This window comes from Microtus pennsylvanicus, chromosome 10 (assembly GCF_037038515.1).
Source record: "Microtus pennsylvanicus isolate mMicPen1 chromosome 10, mMicPen1.hap1, whole genome shotgun sequence".
NCBI classification, from domain to species: Eukaryota; Metazoa; Chordata; class Mammalia; order Rodentia; family Cricetidae; genus Microtus; species Microtus pennsylvanicus.
Window position 1 is genome coordinate 92,130,958 of NC_134588.1, and position 17,334 is coordinate 92,148,291.

Consider the following 17,334-nt stretch of genomic DNA (forward strand, 5'->3'; position numbering starts at 1 on the left):
CTCCATTCTGACACGGCCGCCTCGCTTTTTTTCTTTCTCTCTCCCCCTGTCATCTTGCCAGCTCGGCTTCTATCTCTTCTCGTATCGTCCCTTCATCTCTCTTTCTCTGGGACTCTGTCTGGGTCTCTGTCTTTGGGTGTTTCTGCGCCCTAGTCAGTCTGGGTTTGCGCTTCCTAGCACCTTAAGCCCCGCCCCTTACCCAAATCTCGCCAATCCCCAGGCTCGGGGCTGGCGCTCCGCTCTGCCATTGGCCGGCCCCAAGCTCCCCCGCCCCCGCCCTCCCGGCCCCCGCCGGGCCCCTCCATTCACTCAAAGTTTGGCTCCGGCGCTGCAGAGGGAGGGGGCGGCCCGGCCCGGCCCAACTCTGCCCCCGGCCGGCCCGACCCCGGCCCCGGCCCCCGGACAAGCCCTTATCTGATCCCAGCTCCGGGTTTAAGAGTCTTGGTCCTGCCCGTCGCGCAGCTCCTCTCGTCACTCCTACCCGCCCCGTCCGTTCATCGTCCCGCTGCCCGGCGGTCCATCCGTGCAGCCACTCCACCTGCGAGCCAAGGTAAGACTCTGTTCCTGATGAAAGAGTGCTGCCGCCCTGACCGATGACCTGTCCACTTAGAGACATCGGGGTCCCCAGCCCTTCGGTCCCTACCAAGGTTGCCTGGCCTCAGCAGTACAATCCTAAGTACTCCCTCCTTCTGCCTTGGCCGTCCCAAGTGGACTTTCCTGGGAAGGGTTCCTCACCAAGCATACTTTACTTAGGCTAGTCACCTCAGGCCTTCCGTCTGAGAAGGGGGCTTCCGTGATGTCCCCGCCTCACTCGGCATACCTGCAGTTGCATGGGACTCCTCTGGTTACTGGAATAATTACGACACATAAACCTGCACCCACCACACAGTCTTACAGACACTGCTCCTGCACCCAGTAGCGACAGGTTACTCCTGCTCCCAGCCCTCCCCGCGACACTCACGGACCATGTTCTGACCACCAGTTTACACATGGGAGAAAAACAAACATTAGATTAGAAGACACAGCCTGCTGTACCGGGCACCCTCCTCTCTCCCCTTTCCCTTTTCTCTCCCTTTCTTTCCAACTTGGTTCCTACCCCAAGATACCCCTCGCTACCTACACCCCTCAAATTGCTTCACCAGGAGAATTTCAGAAGGAGTCAGAGGGTAGGTTAGGGCCTATGAATTCACCCTCCAGAGTGTCCCTTCTCCCATTCTCTCTCCTCCAACGGGGACTAATCAAGGGCACTCGTGTTGGGAAAGAACTCATTCTAGGGAGGAGAGCTGAGGCCCAGGAAGATTAGAAGGACAAAATGGGGGGGGGGCAAAGGGAGCAGTGCCGGTAGGGCTTTCTGGTATCTTGGGGTTTCATCCCAGTAACTGAAGTGCCCTGGGGAGGCTGAGGATGGCCAAGAGGTGAGGGTGTGAAGAAACAAAGTCAGAGTTGGACCCAAAGGGAAGGCAAGCTTAAAGCCTGATTAGGTTGCTTATCATACACATTCTGACAAGATTTCTGGTCAGACTGCCCTTGCTGTGGTGTTTGAATTTTTTTTCTCTCCCTATGGGACAGACTGCTTTGTGTAGTCCGAGAGGGCAGGAGCTGGGGAAGGAAGATTTGGGAGCCTCCCGTTTGGGCTTATGTAGAAGGCATTGAGATGCTAGTGCCCTGAGTCCGCTGTTGCCATGAGCTCAATTGAGTTTCATCGTGAACACTTCTCCCTGATCTCCAAGGAGTTTTGAATATGTTCCTGGAATGATGGCGATTCCATCCTCTGCCAAAGGGTAGGGCTTGTCAGTTCCCCAAGGGTACAGACTGGGTGGGTATAGGCACCAAGTCTAGAAGGAACTAGGTGTCCTGGCTCATGGCTGGTTCTTCAGGAAGGAGGAAAAGGGGAAAGGGGGGAGAGACGGCATCATGCCAGCCAAGGGTCCAGGGTTGGACGGCAGAGGCAGTAGGCTTGACCCAGGCAGTGCCAATCTCTCCACCCACCCGCCCAGCCTTTGGTGGTGGTGGCAAGGGAGGGAGGAAAGGAGGGGGAGTTAGGGGGTGATCTGGGCCAGTCCAGCCTCCCAAAGCCCTTGCCAACCTGGGTCCTGAAAGGAACTGCTGTTTTCTGAGCCATCCCCCCAGCCCCCATCCCGAGCCCAGAGCAGCCAAGTTGTCTCAGTGGATATCAAATGGCAATGACTCCACTGACTGGGAGGAGGTTGGGGGGGGGAGTATGGTCCCATTCCCTGTATAGCTCTAATGCAGAACCCTACTTCTCTCCCTTACCCTGTGGGGGGATAACATCTCTCCAACACGTACCCAATATATCTTTGGGGGGGCTCGTATTTATGTGGGGATAAGCTGGTATTTCCCAAGTTCTCTCTGTGGCTCCAGCCTGCACTCTGCATGAGCTCACATACACTCCAGCTTTGTTGGCTTGGGCTAGAAGGGAAGTGACTGGCAGAAGACCCAGGGACCTTCCTCCCCCTCTTTCCCCTAGGGACCGAGGAGGCTGGGATGTTCAGATCTGGGTGGGTTCATATGCAGGTCTTTACAGTTGTTTTGGAACTGGCGGGGTGAAGTTTTTAAAGGCTCTGGTGGGTGAGTTGTGTCGCAAGGCCCATTTCCATAAGGGAGGTTTCTTGGCCTCCTAGGTTGGGTTTGCACACACAGGATGCAAAGACAGGTGGTTGAGGCGCGAAGTACTGGTGAGGAGGGAAAAGGACACAAGGTGATGAGGGAAAGAGACACGAGTTCCTAAATTTTCCTGAGAAAAGTTATTTAGGACGGAAGAAAAAAAAAAGAAGAGGGGAAAAAAGGAACTCCACTCTCCCTCCCTTCCCCGGCCTAGATTCTTCTCTTGCCTGACTGGTCAGTGTTACTGTCCAGACTGAGGCCAAGTTGTCCAGGACAGTAGTGAGGCCCGGGAAGGGGCAGAGAGAAGGGATAACATGAGGCACCCCGTTGAGACTAAACTGCAGAAGACTGGCCAGAGAGGGGAGTTTTGGACTCTGTGCAAATGTCTTAGCGCAGAGTGAAGGGCAGTTGCCTAAGGCCACTCCTGAGAACGGGGAGTTTTTGCATTCACCTCATCACCTCAGTCTGAGGCCAAGGGCTTTTTTCCCCCTCATCAGAGACTAGCGTCCATGTTGTCACCATTCTTCATAGAGAGAGTACGTCCTGGGTGGCCCCTCTCCACTCCCCCCCCCCATCAGAACCTTGAAAGGACAAAGAGAAAAGGATTGTGGGAGCAACTCTCCTGTGGGTGTCTGCCAGCCTGGAGCCTGGATTTGAGGTGGTGGGGAAGGGAGGGGCTGTCTTTGGAGAGAGATGTGAGAGAGAAGTAGGACCTAAGCTGTGTGGTCTGCAGAAGAAGCCTGGAGAAGTGGGAACTCCGGATGAGTGGGTATTAATACATGGCGCTTCTGCATTCTTCCAGCGGCAGAAAACCCAGGGAGAGATTAGACACCAGTCGAGAAGACGCCCCATAAAAAGAAAGACATTTGAAATGATGGCTAGGAAGAAAAAGGAGACATATTTCTGGAGGCTAAAAAAAAAAAAGGAGCTTCAGGGGCTGGAGAGATGGCTCAGTGGTTAGGAGCACTTGCTGCTCTTGCAGAGGACCTGAGTTCAGTTCCAGCATCCACATGGCAGCTCAAAGCCATCTGTAACTTCAATTCCAGAGGATCTGACACCCTCTTCTGGTCACCCATACACATGGGTTGCAGGCACTCAGGTACACACGTGATACTCCTTCCCCACCATGATAAATAATATAAAAAAGAAAATAACCCAGACAAAAAAAAGCTCACCATTAAGGCTCCCGAAAGGAGCTGTGAAGTTCTGAAATATAGGGGCTATGTAATAACTGTCAAGAGGCTTCCCATGAATGGCGGTGTGACCCTAACTTGCCACCTCTTCATTCTGAGAGATCACACACACAGTGACCCAGAGCCTTGCCTTGGAGTGCCCCTTACTGGGCTTAAGTCCTGGTTTTACCAGTTAGTAGCCACACAGCTTTCTTCATGCTTTCATCGGGGCTAATAATAGTTGTGAGGGTTTCAAGAGTCAATATTTGCAAAGGATTTAGAAGGTGGGTAGCATGAAAGGTGTGGCGGCTATTAGCTTTCTCTGGGCTCGCCAACTCTTCCTACTCCGCTCTTCTCTACTCTTCCTACTCTCCTCTTGACTGGCTCCTGGGACTGGTCCCAGCCCTCTATAGTGGTTTTCTGAGCATTTGTCCTAGGTCTGGGAAGGCAGAGTTATTGAGAAGTTAAACACGGGGTTCCAGTTTCATGCCAACAGACTGGCTGTTACCAGAAGCAGGACCTTCATACCGCAGCCCATTTTTCCCATGACATTTGTGCCAAACAGATGTCCTGTCTTCAATTCAGACTCAATAACTGTGATCTGTCAAGCACCCGCCCCTTCCCCAGATAATCATCCCTAGCAACCTCTGCTGCTTAGCCAAAGATACACGTTTCTACCCCCACATCCGAGGTGTCTCTACCTATCTTCATGCATTGCTCCCTTCCTGCATAGGTCTGTCTCCCCCCTCTTCTGTATGGTGCATGTATATTTTTGTGTGTGGATGTGGGTGTATATATATTTGCAGGAGTGTAGAGGACAGAGGTTGCTGCTGAGTGTCTTCCTCAATCTTTGTCTATCTTGTATTTATGATTGGATCTCTCATTGAGCCTGGAGTTGATCAATTCGGCCAGACTGACTGACAGCAAGCCCCAAAGATCTTTCTGTTCCCCCCAGTCCTGGGATTATAGGCACGTTCCCTGTGCCTGGTTTTTATGTGGCTGCTGGGTATGCAAACTCAGGTACTAATGCTTGTGTAGTAAACTCTTTATTTATTGAGCCGTCTCCTCAGAACTTTGTGGGTGTGTGTTGGGTGGGGGAGGTCTTATGAAGCTTGCTGTGTATTCAAGGATGACCTTGAACTTCTGAACCTCCTGTCGCTACCCCTGAGATTATAGTCTGTGTCACCACACCTCCCTCCAGGCCTGGTTTGGTGTGGGGCTGGGTTTGTACATGCTAGGTAAGCACCCTACCAAATGAGCTGCATTAGCCTGCCCCCTGTCTCTTGGTCTCTTCATTTAGCACCTCTTCCTTCTCAGCTGGCTCGGGTGTCCTCTGCCCCTGTCCCCTGATCAGCCTGTCAATCATGTTAGCTTAGTTACTGATGATAGCCTCCATCACGACTTTCCTGACTCTGGCCTCTCTCCTTGATTCCTTCCCTCCACTGCTCCATGTTTGGTATTCTCACCATGGAGCAAGAGTTTTTATCTTGCCCCTTCCATGCCTAGACATTCCTGTTAGCACTAGACAGACATTTCCGGTCACAGTCTTCACACAACTTTCTGCCTTTTCCACCTCCCCTCCGGAACCCCATCTCTTGTGTTTTCCAGGGTCTGACCCTGACAGTTAGTCCCCAAGTACGCCCTTCCACCCACTCTTGGATATCACAAGCCTTTCCAAGTTTCACCTGCCTGAAAATTACCATACTCTTTTTTTTCTCTTTCTGTTCAACCATCTCGTTTTATCTTTTCATCTTTGATTTTTCTCATACATGGCAAATGTTAGAGGGATAGTCCATCTTTCCTACCTGCTAATGCGTTCCTCTAGGACAAGCCTATGTCCCTGTCATACTGAGGACCTCCTGAAGCAAAGACGAGACTTCTCTTTTTTGGTCCCAGGGATGCAAAAGGACTCTGTTTACCTTGAATCTAGGCAGGGCTTTGTGTTTACTCAAAACAGAGCATTTGGGAGGAGTACCCTGCCTCTAGAGGCTTAAGTGGGGATTTCCAGTATCATGTGTGTGAGACCCCATTACCCAGCTCTCTAGAGAGCTTCAAGAATGACTCCTCAGCCGGGCGATGGTGGTGCACGCCTTTAATCCCAGCACTTGGGAGGCAGAGGCAGGTGGATCAATGTGAGTTCGAGACCAGCCTGGTCTACAGAGCTAGTTCCAGGACAGGCTCCAAAGCCACAGAAAAACCCTGTCTTGAAAAAGCAAAAAAAAAAAAAAAAAAAAAGAATGACTCCTCATTGACCAGCCATTTCATCTGCTGGGGACAGCTTCATCCTAAGACTAAAAGCCATGTGTGCTTGGATTTCAGTTTCTTGTACCTCAAATCCCTCAGAGGGAGGTCTGACTCCAGCCTGAGGCTGGACTTGTCAGGTGGTGTCTGGGGTGGCAACAGGGCTAGAGGTCAGGGTCCAGTCTGGGACAGTCCCGTTGTCTTGTCCATACTTCTGAGCAGGGATGTGCAAGGTGAGAGATATGGGGACACCAGTCAATGGAGGATAGGTTAGCCTGGCCCTTAATGTTACATTCTCCCTAGAGTAGACCCCTTAGCTCTTTTTCTCTTCCAGTCATAACCCCGAGATCCAGCTACATACCTTACCCCATGCCTAAACCCTGGCTGATCCCATAATTAAAAAAAGATACATGGGAAGCTTATACAAGGTGAAGGTGAGTGTCTGACGCTCTCTCTCTCTCTCTATCTCAGCACCACTTTACATTTGAAATTTTCCGAGGACTCCAAAGAGCATTTGTTTTGCATGGGTGGTATCTATTGATACTTAGTGTGTTAGAAATGAATGCTGAGGAGACCGAAGACCATAATTAATTTAGAAGTAATGATAACCCTGTTGCCCGTTGAAGGGAGGGCTTAAATAAAAGTAGCTATGTTTTATAAAACAAAGGTCTAGCAAGAGTGACCTGCCTTTTATTCACACAAATCTTTTTAATGACAAGCTCAGGAAAAATTAGTTGGTTCCTTGTATTTGCTTCTGCATTTAATATGTTGCAATATCACATGCTACTCACCCCTGGGAAACTGCACTCATCACCCGTGAAGTAATGAAACTGGAAGAATAAATCATGCAGTATTAGCATTATGGCAAGCCGAGGTTTGACCTCCGAAAGCCTCTAGAAGCTCCTCAGGAATCCCTTTGGGTCCGTGAGCTCTCTCTTGAGAACTCCCAGTTTGAGGAACTGCAGGGGACACTGATAATGATGAGTATCTTGGCTGATGTCCCTCAGCAGTGCCTTCTCACTGTTTCCTCCGGGCAGACAGGATGGAGCAGTGGTTAACCCCTCTGGGCTCTGGGAGTTGCTGCTTGTTTGAGGTTGACTCTTAACTCCTCTATCCACTAGCTGTGTGACCTTGGGCTAATGCTTAACACTCTTGCTCCTATTTTCTCCTCTGTAAAATGGAGCCTTTAAAAGGCATCTGCTGCTGGGCAGCGGTGGTGCACACCTTTAATCCCAGCACTCGGGAGGCAGAGGCAGGCGGAGCTCTATGAGTTCGAGACCAGCCTGGTCTACAATAGCTAGTTCTAGGACAGGCTCCAAAGCTACAGAGAAACCCTGTGTTAAAAAAACAAAAAACAAAACAAAAGCAAGCAAGCAACCAACCAATAACAACAACAACAAAAAAAAAAAACAAACAAACCCAGCATCCAGGAAGTTGGTAGGAAGATCACAAGTTAAAGATCCATCTGGCCTACACAGTGAATCAGTCTGACCAACTTGGTGAGACCTTGTCTCAAAAGAAAAAGAGAAAGTAAGGGCTGGGATATAGCTTATTGGCAGAGTCCTTGCTAAGCATGTATGAGACCCTAGGTTCATTTCCTACTAAAAAATAAGTAAGTAAGCATCTGTTGTTTAGAGCGCAGAGGATGACACAGTATTAGAAAAGTGCTTAGCACGGTCCTTGTTGCCGGGAGCTGCTGTGTTCCTGTGTCATGTCTCTGAGCTCACCGCCTAGCAGACGAAGGGCCAGAAAGTCTTTTTTTCCGTGGTACAGAGGGCATCTCTTGGCTCAGAGAGAAAGTGTCTCACACAAGGTTGCAGGGAAAGTTGGGTTGTCTGGTTTTGAACCAGGAATCTGATTTAGGCCTAGCCTTGCGTTCTCTCTAACACGCTATGAGTTAGGGGTTAGTTTTCAAAGTGAGAAGGAAACAGGTTTTACTCCCTACCTCACCCCCACTCCTTAGTAATCTCAGGAGGAGAAGTAGCCAGACATAGACTATAGGAGAGAGACCGGACAGTGGTGGCGCATGTCTTTAATCCCAGCACTGAGGTGGTAGGGGCAGGCGGATCTCTGTAAATTCAAGGCCAAACTGCTCTACAGAGCAAGTGCCAGGACAGGCTCTAAAGCTACACAGAGAAACCCTGTCTCAAAAAAATCAATAAAATAAAATAAAAAGAATATAGGATGGAGGACTTCCTAGTATCAACTAAGAAGAAAGAAGCTGGGAAGACATTCTTAAGCTTGAATTTTTCTTCTCTCTCTTTCTAAAGTACTCCCTACCGTCTCTTGGGGCTTACTGGTCCAGGCCAGAGGAAATCTGATTAAGCTATACAACGGCTCAGATGGTGACCTTTCTCTTGCATGCTGCCTGTATTCTCTCAGCAGGTTCTTACCCTCTTCCTCAGAGTGCCCATCAACCCAGGCCTCAGAGCCCTTGCCTGGCACCCTGTCCCAGATCTAGCTGGTATATGCTGGGGGTGGGCTTGAACTGGGAACTGGTGCACACCCTTGGGAAGAGCAACCTATCTCGCTAGGCACGTGGTTGATTCCCTTTAGTTGGACAGCTGATATTACTTCATGGCTTCACACCGGCCTCCCTGGAAGAGCCCAAAGGGCAGTGGTCCTTGTTCTTAGTCACCGTACTTGCCTTCTCTGTCCCCACCGCTGCCCCGGCAGAGATTCTGTGAGAGGGTAGCACTGGACTGGGGAGACGGCTCAACAGGAAAAAGTGCTTGCTGTCAGAGTTCAGATCTCCATCACCCTTTTAAGATTTGGGTGTTGCGGGCATTGGTGGAGACAGGGAGCTCCCTAAGATTTGCTGGCCAGTCAGCCTGCCTGGCTGACTGAGATAGCAAGCTCCAGTTAGGTTCAGTGAGAGACCTTGTCTCAAAAAATAAAGCTATAGCAGAAGACGCATGACATCAACCTCCAGGCCCCACACACCCAGCTACCTACCCACCCATGCGGAATAAGAGGGCAGCAGTCAAGGAAGCAGAAGACCAGAGACCCCTGAATCCTGAATCTTAGAGGTCCAGAAGCCTCTATTCCTGAAGGCTGGTCATTCTGGCACAGGGCCTCCACCAGCTGTGGCTCTGAGCTTTGGTTTGGGATCTTGTTCTCTCACGCCGGTGTTCACAATCCCACCCACCAAATTCCGTTGACTACATAGCAAAGCGGAAGTAAGGGGTGGGTGAACTCAGGATGCCCATCCATAGCCCCTCTCCTGACTCTTATCCCCAAGGACTTCTCTGTTTAGTCTGTCCTCTTTGGTCAGTGGCAGGTTTGGAGGCCCTAGTCGAATCTCCTTCCCCTGGCTCTTGGTCAGTGACCCCAGGGGAGCTGCTAGGGCTAATGTCTCCTCAGTCTCAGCTGTGCCCCACCCTGTCTCCCACTGCCAGCAGCCCCCCAGCTCCCGCCCCTGGGCTGTGGGACAGTGAGAGGGCTGAGGGGCTGGTTCTGCATACTAATGTCCGGTCCATTGTCAAAGCCCCTTTGTGTCAGAGAGCTCCATTGAGGCGGCTCTGGGGCGGGCACAATGGGGGCTCTGTCCCCAAGTTCCCCCAAACAGTCACCTGCTTTCAGAGCCTCCCCCCACCACCCCTCACCCGCCCCAGTGTCCAGAGAACCCAGAGAGCATGGAGGAGTGGACCCAGGGTTGGGGGGGGAGATTATGTGGGCAGTATGACACTCCCCCCCTTGGGCAGGCTGGGGAGATGGGCATTTGACAGGGCTGACTGTGAAGGGCAAAGCTTGGACCACAGGGGTGGGGGTGGTCTGTGGAGGGAGTTGGAATGCAGGTCTATGAGGCCCATGACAGAACAGGGGCTCACACAGCCTGCCCATGCCTCCTAGATGCCCAGCCTGGACCAGCGACTGCCCAGTCCCTTCTTTATCCCAGCTCATGGACACACGGCTCATATATGCAGAGACACACAGGCACACACTCATCTATGCGGCCCCACACCCACTCCAAACCCACACCCAAGCAGATGTGCCCAGATACGACATGCAGAGCCAGGCTCACAGGCCACATGTCCACACCACCTTCCATCAGCCTATGCACGTGCACACCTCCTCTCCTCTCCCCACACCACTCCTTTCCCTCCCACCCCCTCCGGCAGCTACTGGTACCTCAGCACCATCCCCCTCCCCACCCCTCGCTGCCCTCTGCTGCTCTGACACAGGTTTTAACAAGTTTGCACTTGTTGTGACCTCGAGAATGCGGCCCTGGGGCGGGGAATGTCCTGCTGCCCCAGACTTTACCTGCTTATGCGTTAACCACGGACACGGCCTCCACCAAACTTTGAGTATAACTTTCCTACCTCTACCCCGGCCGTGGAGGAGGTCAGTGGGCCAGGACCCCCACCCTGGCACTGAATCAAGCATACAGTATATATGCGTGTGGACAGCTAACATATCCAGACCTGGTGCATTTCCCCAGAACACTCCCCACATCCCAAGCCCTCATGGCCCTGAAAGGGAAACAGGAAAATTATTGTCCCAGCAAGACGGGGACAGTGAGATGAGGTGCCCAGGCAACTGGTGACAAGACAGGGGGCTGGCCCCTGGTCCCTTGCCTGTTTCATTGTTTTGTTTTTTTCTGTACTGGGAGTTTCTGGCTCTGCTCAGATTGTCCTCTGCTCCTATGGAATTTTACCATAACTGTCTTTACTCACTGTTCTCAGAAAGAAGTTGTGGGCATGGTAACAGTTGGGAGCAGAGAAATAGCAGGTAGAGGGACTGTCGCCAGGCTTCTGGCTATAGAAAGGGATTCAAAAGGTCACTTTGAGCAGGGTGAACCTACCTCTTTTCACTTCCTCCACTGCCATTAGCCCCACTCCTGCTAGTGACTCTGTAGAGCCGGAGTGATTACTCCCTCCCTCTCCTCCCCCCCCCCCCCCATTTCACAGCTGGGATTAGAGCTAGAGACCACTGCTGACTGCAAGTCTCTGTGGTGTCCAGCTCTGCCCTTCCCAACTGTATAACTGTGCTGAGTGTCTGTGCCTCGGCTAGCATTCTGATCTGAGCCATCTCTCTAGTAGCTTGGAGTGGACTCTGTGAAGGGGGAAGAAAGGAAGGTCCTCTGGCACTCCTGGGATTTCGGGCTGAGCTGACTTCAGAGGCTCACTGGGTCCTGGGAGGGTGGATGAGGCCCCAGCTGCAGTGTCTCTAGCAGAGAGCAAACTGAAAGTGGTTACTGAACACGGATCCACGATGCTTCCCTTACGTAAGGACTGCACAAAGGAACTGCAGGATCCTTCTATTCTTCACACACACACACACACACACACACACACACACACACACACGTTATCTAGATGCTTCTCTCCGGCCACTGGATTCAGCCTAAATCTCCTTACCTACCGCTCTCTCTGTACCTCATCCATTGTTTCTACTCATGTTCTCTGTCTCTAAATGTCTCTTTTTGGTGAAGGAAACCCACCCACAAGCTGGGTACCGCTGTACTGGAGCAATTAGTTGTGTGTGTGTGGGAGCAACGACACAATGGGACACCCTCCTCTGAATGTAGCGCTGTATCTATTTGGAGTCTGCATGCCACCCTCACCCCAACCCCATCCTTCTCAAGTGGAGCGAGGATTAAAGAAACTAGCCTTTGGGGTAAAGGTTGACCTCCTGGGACTTCTCTGTGAGTCAGAGGCTGCTTTCTGCATATCTGCATATATGGGACAGTAGCCTTGAGGAGACGATGGAGCTGAGAGGACCTGTCCAGGAGGGGGCTCCATTCCCTGAGCATGAATCATAGGTAGGGCACCCATGGGTGTCCATCGCCATCAAGGATGCAAATAAGAATAAATTGCTTGCCGGGTGGTGGTGCGGGAGGTGCACTCCTTTAGTCCCAGCACTCAGGAGGCAGAGGCAGGTGGATTTCTGTGAGATCGAGGTCAGCCTGGTCTAGAACAAGTTCCAGGGTAGCCAGAGCTACGCAGAGACACCCCCTTTCAAAAAAAAAAAGAAAGAAAAATAAATAAATAAATTGCTTAAGAACAGCAGGTAATGCTTTCCTTAAAAGAAGCATTTCTTGGTGTGCGAGGTGTTACTAGGCACAGGAGGAGGAAGAAGAGCAAGAAAGTCTGGGTGGCCTAAGCAACTGTTCAAGTGACTTTCAGAGCCCCTGTGGGTAGTGGGATTTCTAAATGTCTCTGAGAAACTCTCCGTCCATTTTTACAAGCTCCGTGGATAGTACTTCAAGTGCCAACCAAGAGGACCCCAGGGTCAGATCTTGTAGGAAGAAAGAAGACGGGATGAAGGCCAGGGCTACTGCTCTGATGTGTATGTAAAGTCAGGTGTGCCATTGGCAAGCTGTATGATCTCGGGGACATTGCTCGTCTTTTCTAAGCCGTGGCTCCTTTTTTTCAGAACATTGAGGGACTGAACGGGATGTGCGTGGAGGCCTCCTAGCACCAACATCTTGCGACCCAGGGCAAGATGAAAAGCACAGGCTAGGTTCAGCTTGCGATGCCAGCCTTCCTAGCAGCTTTCTTGAGCATGAGCAAGCCAGCTGACTCTCTGAAGTGTTTCTGTTCTGTTAACATGAAGGCAGCACTATCACCAGCTGCCTGGGAGGGCTGGTCTGTGCATCACATCACATGGAACAATCAGCAAAATACTAGCGTGTGGGAAGGGTTAGGATGGGACTGTCGGTGATACTGTGGGAACACAGATGAGGGTGCAACCCACCCAAGAGCTGGAGACCTTCTGAAAGGTTTTCAGAGAAAGTGACATCCAAGATGAATTCTGATGGAGAGAAACAAATGAAGAAATGAGACAGCAAAGTGGTATCCGAAGAGTCTCCGTTTTGAAAAAAAAAACCAACAAAACAAAACAACAATGACAACAAAAAACTGTTCATAGGTGTATGTTTCAGAAGCAAGAGATGCTTGGCATAGCTGGTGGACGAGGATATGTGTGAGGAGTGGATGAAAGGTAGAGAATATTGATGCTTGGGACGTTAGCAAAGGTCAGGCTGTAAGGGATGTTGTCCCACCTGAGCTTTAGAGACAGGCCCCTCAGCTTCTCCTCAACCTTTCCTTCCTTGTCTCTCTCCTTTTCTCTCAAGACTCTCTTCTTGCTTTGGTCACACTGTCCTGGGGGTGCTGGATCTGCCTGGAGGACCTCCTGATCTACGATAAAGCGTCAGCAGTTTTAGGTCAGGGCCTGGCATTGTTCCTCTCTCTTCTACCATGAAAGAATTATCTACTTCCTATAGAAAAAATGGATTTCTGGCATTAAGTCCCCCCTGATAAGCATAGTACCGTCTGCGGGCAGCCTCGGTTTCTCCACATGCCCACCTCCACTCTGCCTGGGGGCAGGGGTAATTCTTAGGAGTGGAGGTTAAGGATGAATTGCAACAAGGACCAGAACACTAGATAGAGCACAGCTTCCCTGTCCGGAGTAAAGGCTGAGGGGGGAGGACTGAGTCCATGTCCCCCAAGCACCCAGAGATTCTCTAGGAGTCTAAGAGGGAGGATGTGCTGGGATAAAGCTGATACACACACTGCAAGAGCAGCCCGGGGTGGGGGGAGTAATACATGGAGTGCTAATCATCTGTACATATGTGTGTGTGCATGGAGGGCAGATGACAACCCATGGGAGTCAGCTATCTCCTTCCACAGTGTGGGTCCCAGAGGCCAAACTCACAGCACCTCCACCCACTGAGCCATCTCATTACTCCTAGATGGGCTCCTTCACGTATAAATACCAGGCACCGGGAAAGAGACAAAAATGAACAACCACAGCAAATACAGATTAAGAGTCAGTTCAGGGGCTGGAGAAATGGTTCAGTAGTTAAGAGCCCTGTCTGTTTCAATTCCCAGCATCTCCACATGGCAAATAACAGTTGTCTCTAATTCCAGTTCCCGGGAATCCGAGGCGCACACATATATGCAAACAAAACATATAGCCTAAAAATAAATATTTTTTTTTAAAAAAGAATCAGCTCAATAGAGTTTCTCATTTGGGGAAGATGGAGGTGACTATCTCTTAGTGCAAGGGGGACAACGATACAGTGCCATGGGGAGCTGTCCTGGGTGCCTCTCCACCAGACAGTGGCTCTTCTGCCTCTCCTTTTGCCTCTTGGGCCCTCCGTCAACCAGGTCAAATTCTCCCTCTTCTCTATACAATGTAACCTGAGGATGACAGGTTCACAAATGCATAGAGAGGAGACCTTCAGCAGGGGTCTTCTCTTTCTTCCCTCTCTCTTTTTGAGACAGGGTCTACTATATAGCTCTGGCTGTTCTGGTACTTTATAGACCAAGCTGGCCTCGAACTCACAGAGATCCACCTGCCTCTGACTCCAGATTAAAGGCATGGCTCTTTCTCTTTTCTAGGTGGAGATTGTGAGTAGGCTTCCAGGACTCCCAAGGAATAAGTCCTGTCAGCTGGAGGCCTCTTTAGTGTCCTAAATGCTGGTGCCAGATCAGGTGCCAGAATATGGTGTTCTGAGGGCATGGACATCCTAAGCCTGGAAGAGCCTGCCAGCTTCCTGGACCCCCTAAGTTTGGAAGTGGGTGAGGGGCCAGAGAGCAGTCATTGAGGAACTCAGATTCCTTGCTGCACACTTTCTCGGGCTCTTGGCAGGCTGAGGAGGTTCTGCACGAAGCCCCACCAGGAATAAGGGGGGCTGGGATAGACTAGTGAATCGGAAGCCCCTCCAGTTCTGAGGCTATGGTAAATCCTATCCCACCAATCGCAATTACCCTAGGGAAAGCAGTAATAAGGCCTTGGTTCAGCTTGAGCAGCATCAAGCCCTCTGGGGTACGGAGAAGCAATATGAGCAAAAGCCCTGTGAGACCTGGAGAGAGCTTCTGGCTTGCTATTAAGTAAATGTCAGCAGTCACCTCACCTTTCCGAGTCTTAGTGTCGTTAATTCAGGGGAATCTTTTCTTCTCTGCAAAGTACAATAATAATGATATCTTTATTTGCATAAGAGCCTAACAGATTTCACGTATTTTCTTTATCTCGTGTAATCCTGAGCACATAATCAAAGTTTATTGCCTTCTTAGGTGAGGAAACTGAGCCCTAGAGGGATTAAGGGATTGACTGAGGTTCCCATAACCAGTAACTGACAAAGACCAGAATGGCAAACAGAGGCAGTGGAGAACAGAAAGAAAACCGGGCTGTGACATGGAGATGCCAGGATAAAAATAGGTTCAATTTGTTAGGTTAACTCTGTTTGAAAGGGGTTTTCTGTATGACTATGTTAAGAAGATTCTGAGGCTCAAAAAAATGTACTTTTATGAATCAGTGATATCTCTGTGGGTGTGTGTTCATCTGCGTGTGAAGATGGCTCATTCAGGCTGTATAGTTGATATCTATAGCCCAGAATCCATCCTCAGATATCAAATTTAAGTCCGTATATACTAAACAATTAGATGAATTTTGACAGTCTCATCTTAAAAATATGCCTGAGATGAAGTCTCTGACTTCAAAGAGCTCTGGCAAAATGTCCCAGGAGCACAGGGGAAGTCTATATATTTCTACCTGGGCCTGGAGCAGCCTCCATGGCAGAGAGAATACTGGGATCAGGACAGGGCCATGAGGGTGAGAAGATTTTAGATGGAAGAAGGATGTGGAAGGAAGTTGGGGGCAGAGGGGGCATTCCCTGGAGAGAGCTGTAGAAGCAAAGGCTAGGAGACAAGGGGGATGAGGGATGGGAGGCAGGGGGATGATGATGATGACAGGCAGCATTCTCCATGGTGGAAACAGGAGTATGGGAAAGAGGCAAAGAAGAGGCTTCCAGGGTGAGCTGGGGTCAGGTGGCGGCGAAGGATTCTTAGCACCATGTCAAGTGGTTTCGTCATGAAAGCTCAAGAAATTCACTGAATGATCGCAAGCCTGAGCTGAGCGATGGGTCAGAGTGGGCTGTAGGACTCTGGAATCTGAAGGACGGGGGTGAGGACATAGGGTAGGAGGACCAGGAAGTCATTGCATCATTTCAGGTGAAAGACTCTAATACTGCATGACGGAAGCCTCAGAGAAGGTGGGCAGACTCAGGAAAAGGAAGAATGGATAAGACCCGGTGACCAATGGACTGAGGGGCAAGAGAGAGACCAGATATCCAGCTTGGGTGCTGAGTGGATGACAATTCTCTGAACAAAAGAAATCACACGGGAGATTCTTGAGGAGAGGACACTGGTCTGTGCATTTTAAATTGGGATGCTCCAGACAGAGGAACCTGTAAGTACTTGGACATACAAGTTAGAAGGGCTGACACAGAGGAGTCAGCCAGGTAGCATTGTTAGAAATGATAATCAAGTTGGGGGTGGGTGCGTGGGAAATGCCAACATGAAGGGGCAGAGGAGAGAGAGCTCATTGAAAGAGATGGAGCAAAAGTAAGCAGAGGGCAGGTGGGCTGGCTCAGAGGGTAAAGGAGCTTGCTGCCAAACCTGGTGACCTGAGCTGATGCCTGGGAACCCACATGGTGGAAAGAGAGATCTGACTCTTACAAGCTGCCCTCTGATCTCCACATGCTGCTATATCACCCGTACAAATAAATGTAAAAAAAAACTTCTAAAAATAGAGGCAGAGAGAACCTAGGAAAGACTGCATTCTGAGCGCTCCACAACTGCCTTCTGAGCGCTCCACAACTCCGGCCGAGCTCATACATGTGTGGTCTCAGAATTCGCCCGTCACCTCCATGTCATCAGGCCCTGTGCGCAGATAAAGGACATGGAAGCCCAGAAACCCAAGTGACTTGCCCAGAATCTTAAAGCCTAGAAACTCTACAAAATCATGAGTCTCCATCACACTGCAATAGCAACAAACACGCAAGCAAACAACAAAACACAAAGAGCACGTGGGGAACAGACCGCCTGTTAGTCCCAAATGCTGACGAGAGACTGCTGGGGTTGAGAACTGAGAAAACACCTTCAGACTTAACAGATGGAATGTTGGCTCCGGCTTTGGAGAGAATTTCCGGCTGCCTTAGCCGCTGCCCAATGGGGCGTCAGACAGAATGAAATGGCTCTAAATTTGTATAGGTGCTTCCTTGAAGGCAACCTTCTGCTCACTAGAAGTGGTTGCTACTGCTACTTAAATTGCTAGGGTTATTGACCCATTCGATATTGATAATATGTGATCTGCATGTAGTTCAACCTAATAGTAAAAGGAGTGGGTTGGTGTGTTGGTAGAGTCTAGGAAGGCAGCCTGCCGGACTCAAGGGCCCTGCCCCCTGGTGGCCAGGACTTAAATCTGCAGCATAGGCAAAAGGCACTTAACCTGGAAGCTTGAGGTCTGTAGTTTTGTAGCCTCCTCTTTCTCTGTACCCATCTGTAGG

General features: G+C 50.4%; 1 protein-coding gene across 3 annotated transcripts in view; it reads left to right on the forward strand.

Moving 5' to 3' along the window:
• The first annotated feature begins 317 nt into the window (after positions 1-317).
• Positions 318-17,334, forward strand: part of Kcnj10 (potassium inwardly rectifying channel subfamily J member 10) — a 32,875-nt gene continuing 15,858 nt past the window's right edge. Inside the window, exons 1-2 of one of the 3 annotated variants that reach the window (XM_075989170.1) lie at positions 324-550; positions 15,998-16,235. In XM_075989170.1, coding sequence (XP_075845285.1) covers positions 16,215-16,235 — 21 coding nt within the window. In that variant the 5' untranslated portion in view covers positions 324-550; positions 15,998-16,214. Of the gene's footprint in view, positions 551-15,997; positions 16,236-17,334 lie in introns of all 3 variants that reach the window. The other 2 variants (XM_075989171.1, XM_075989173.1) reach the window with 2 other exon arrangements.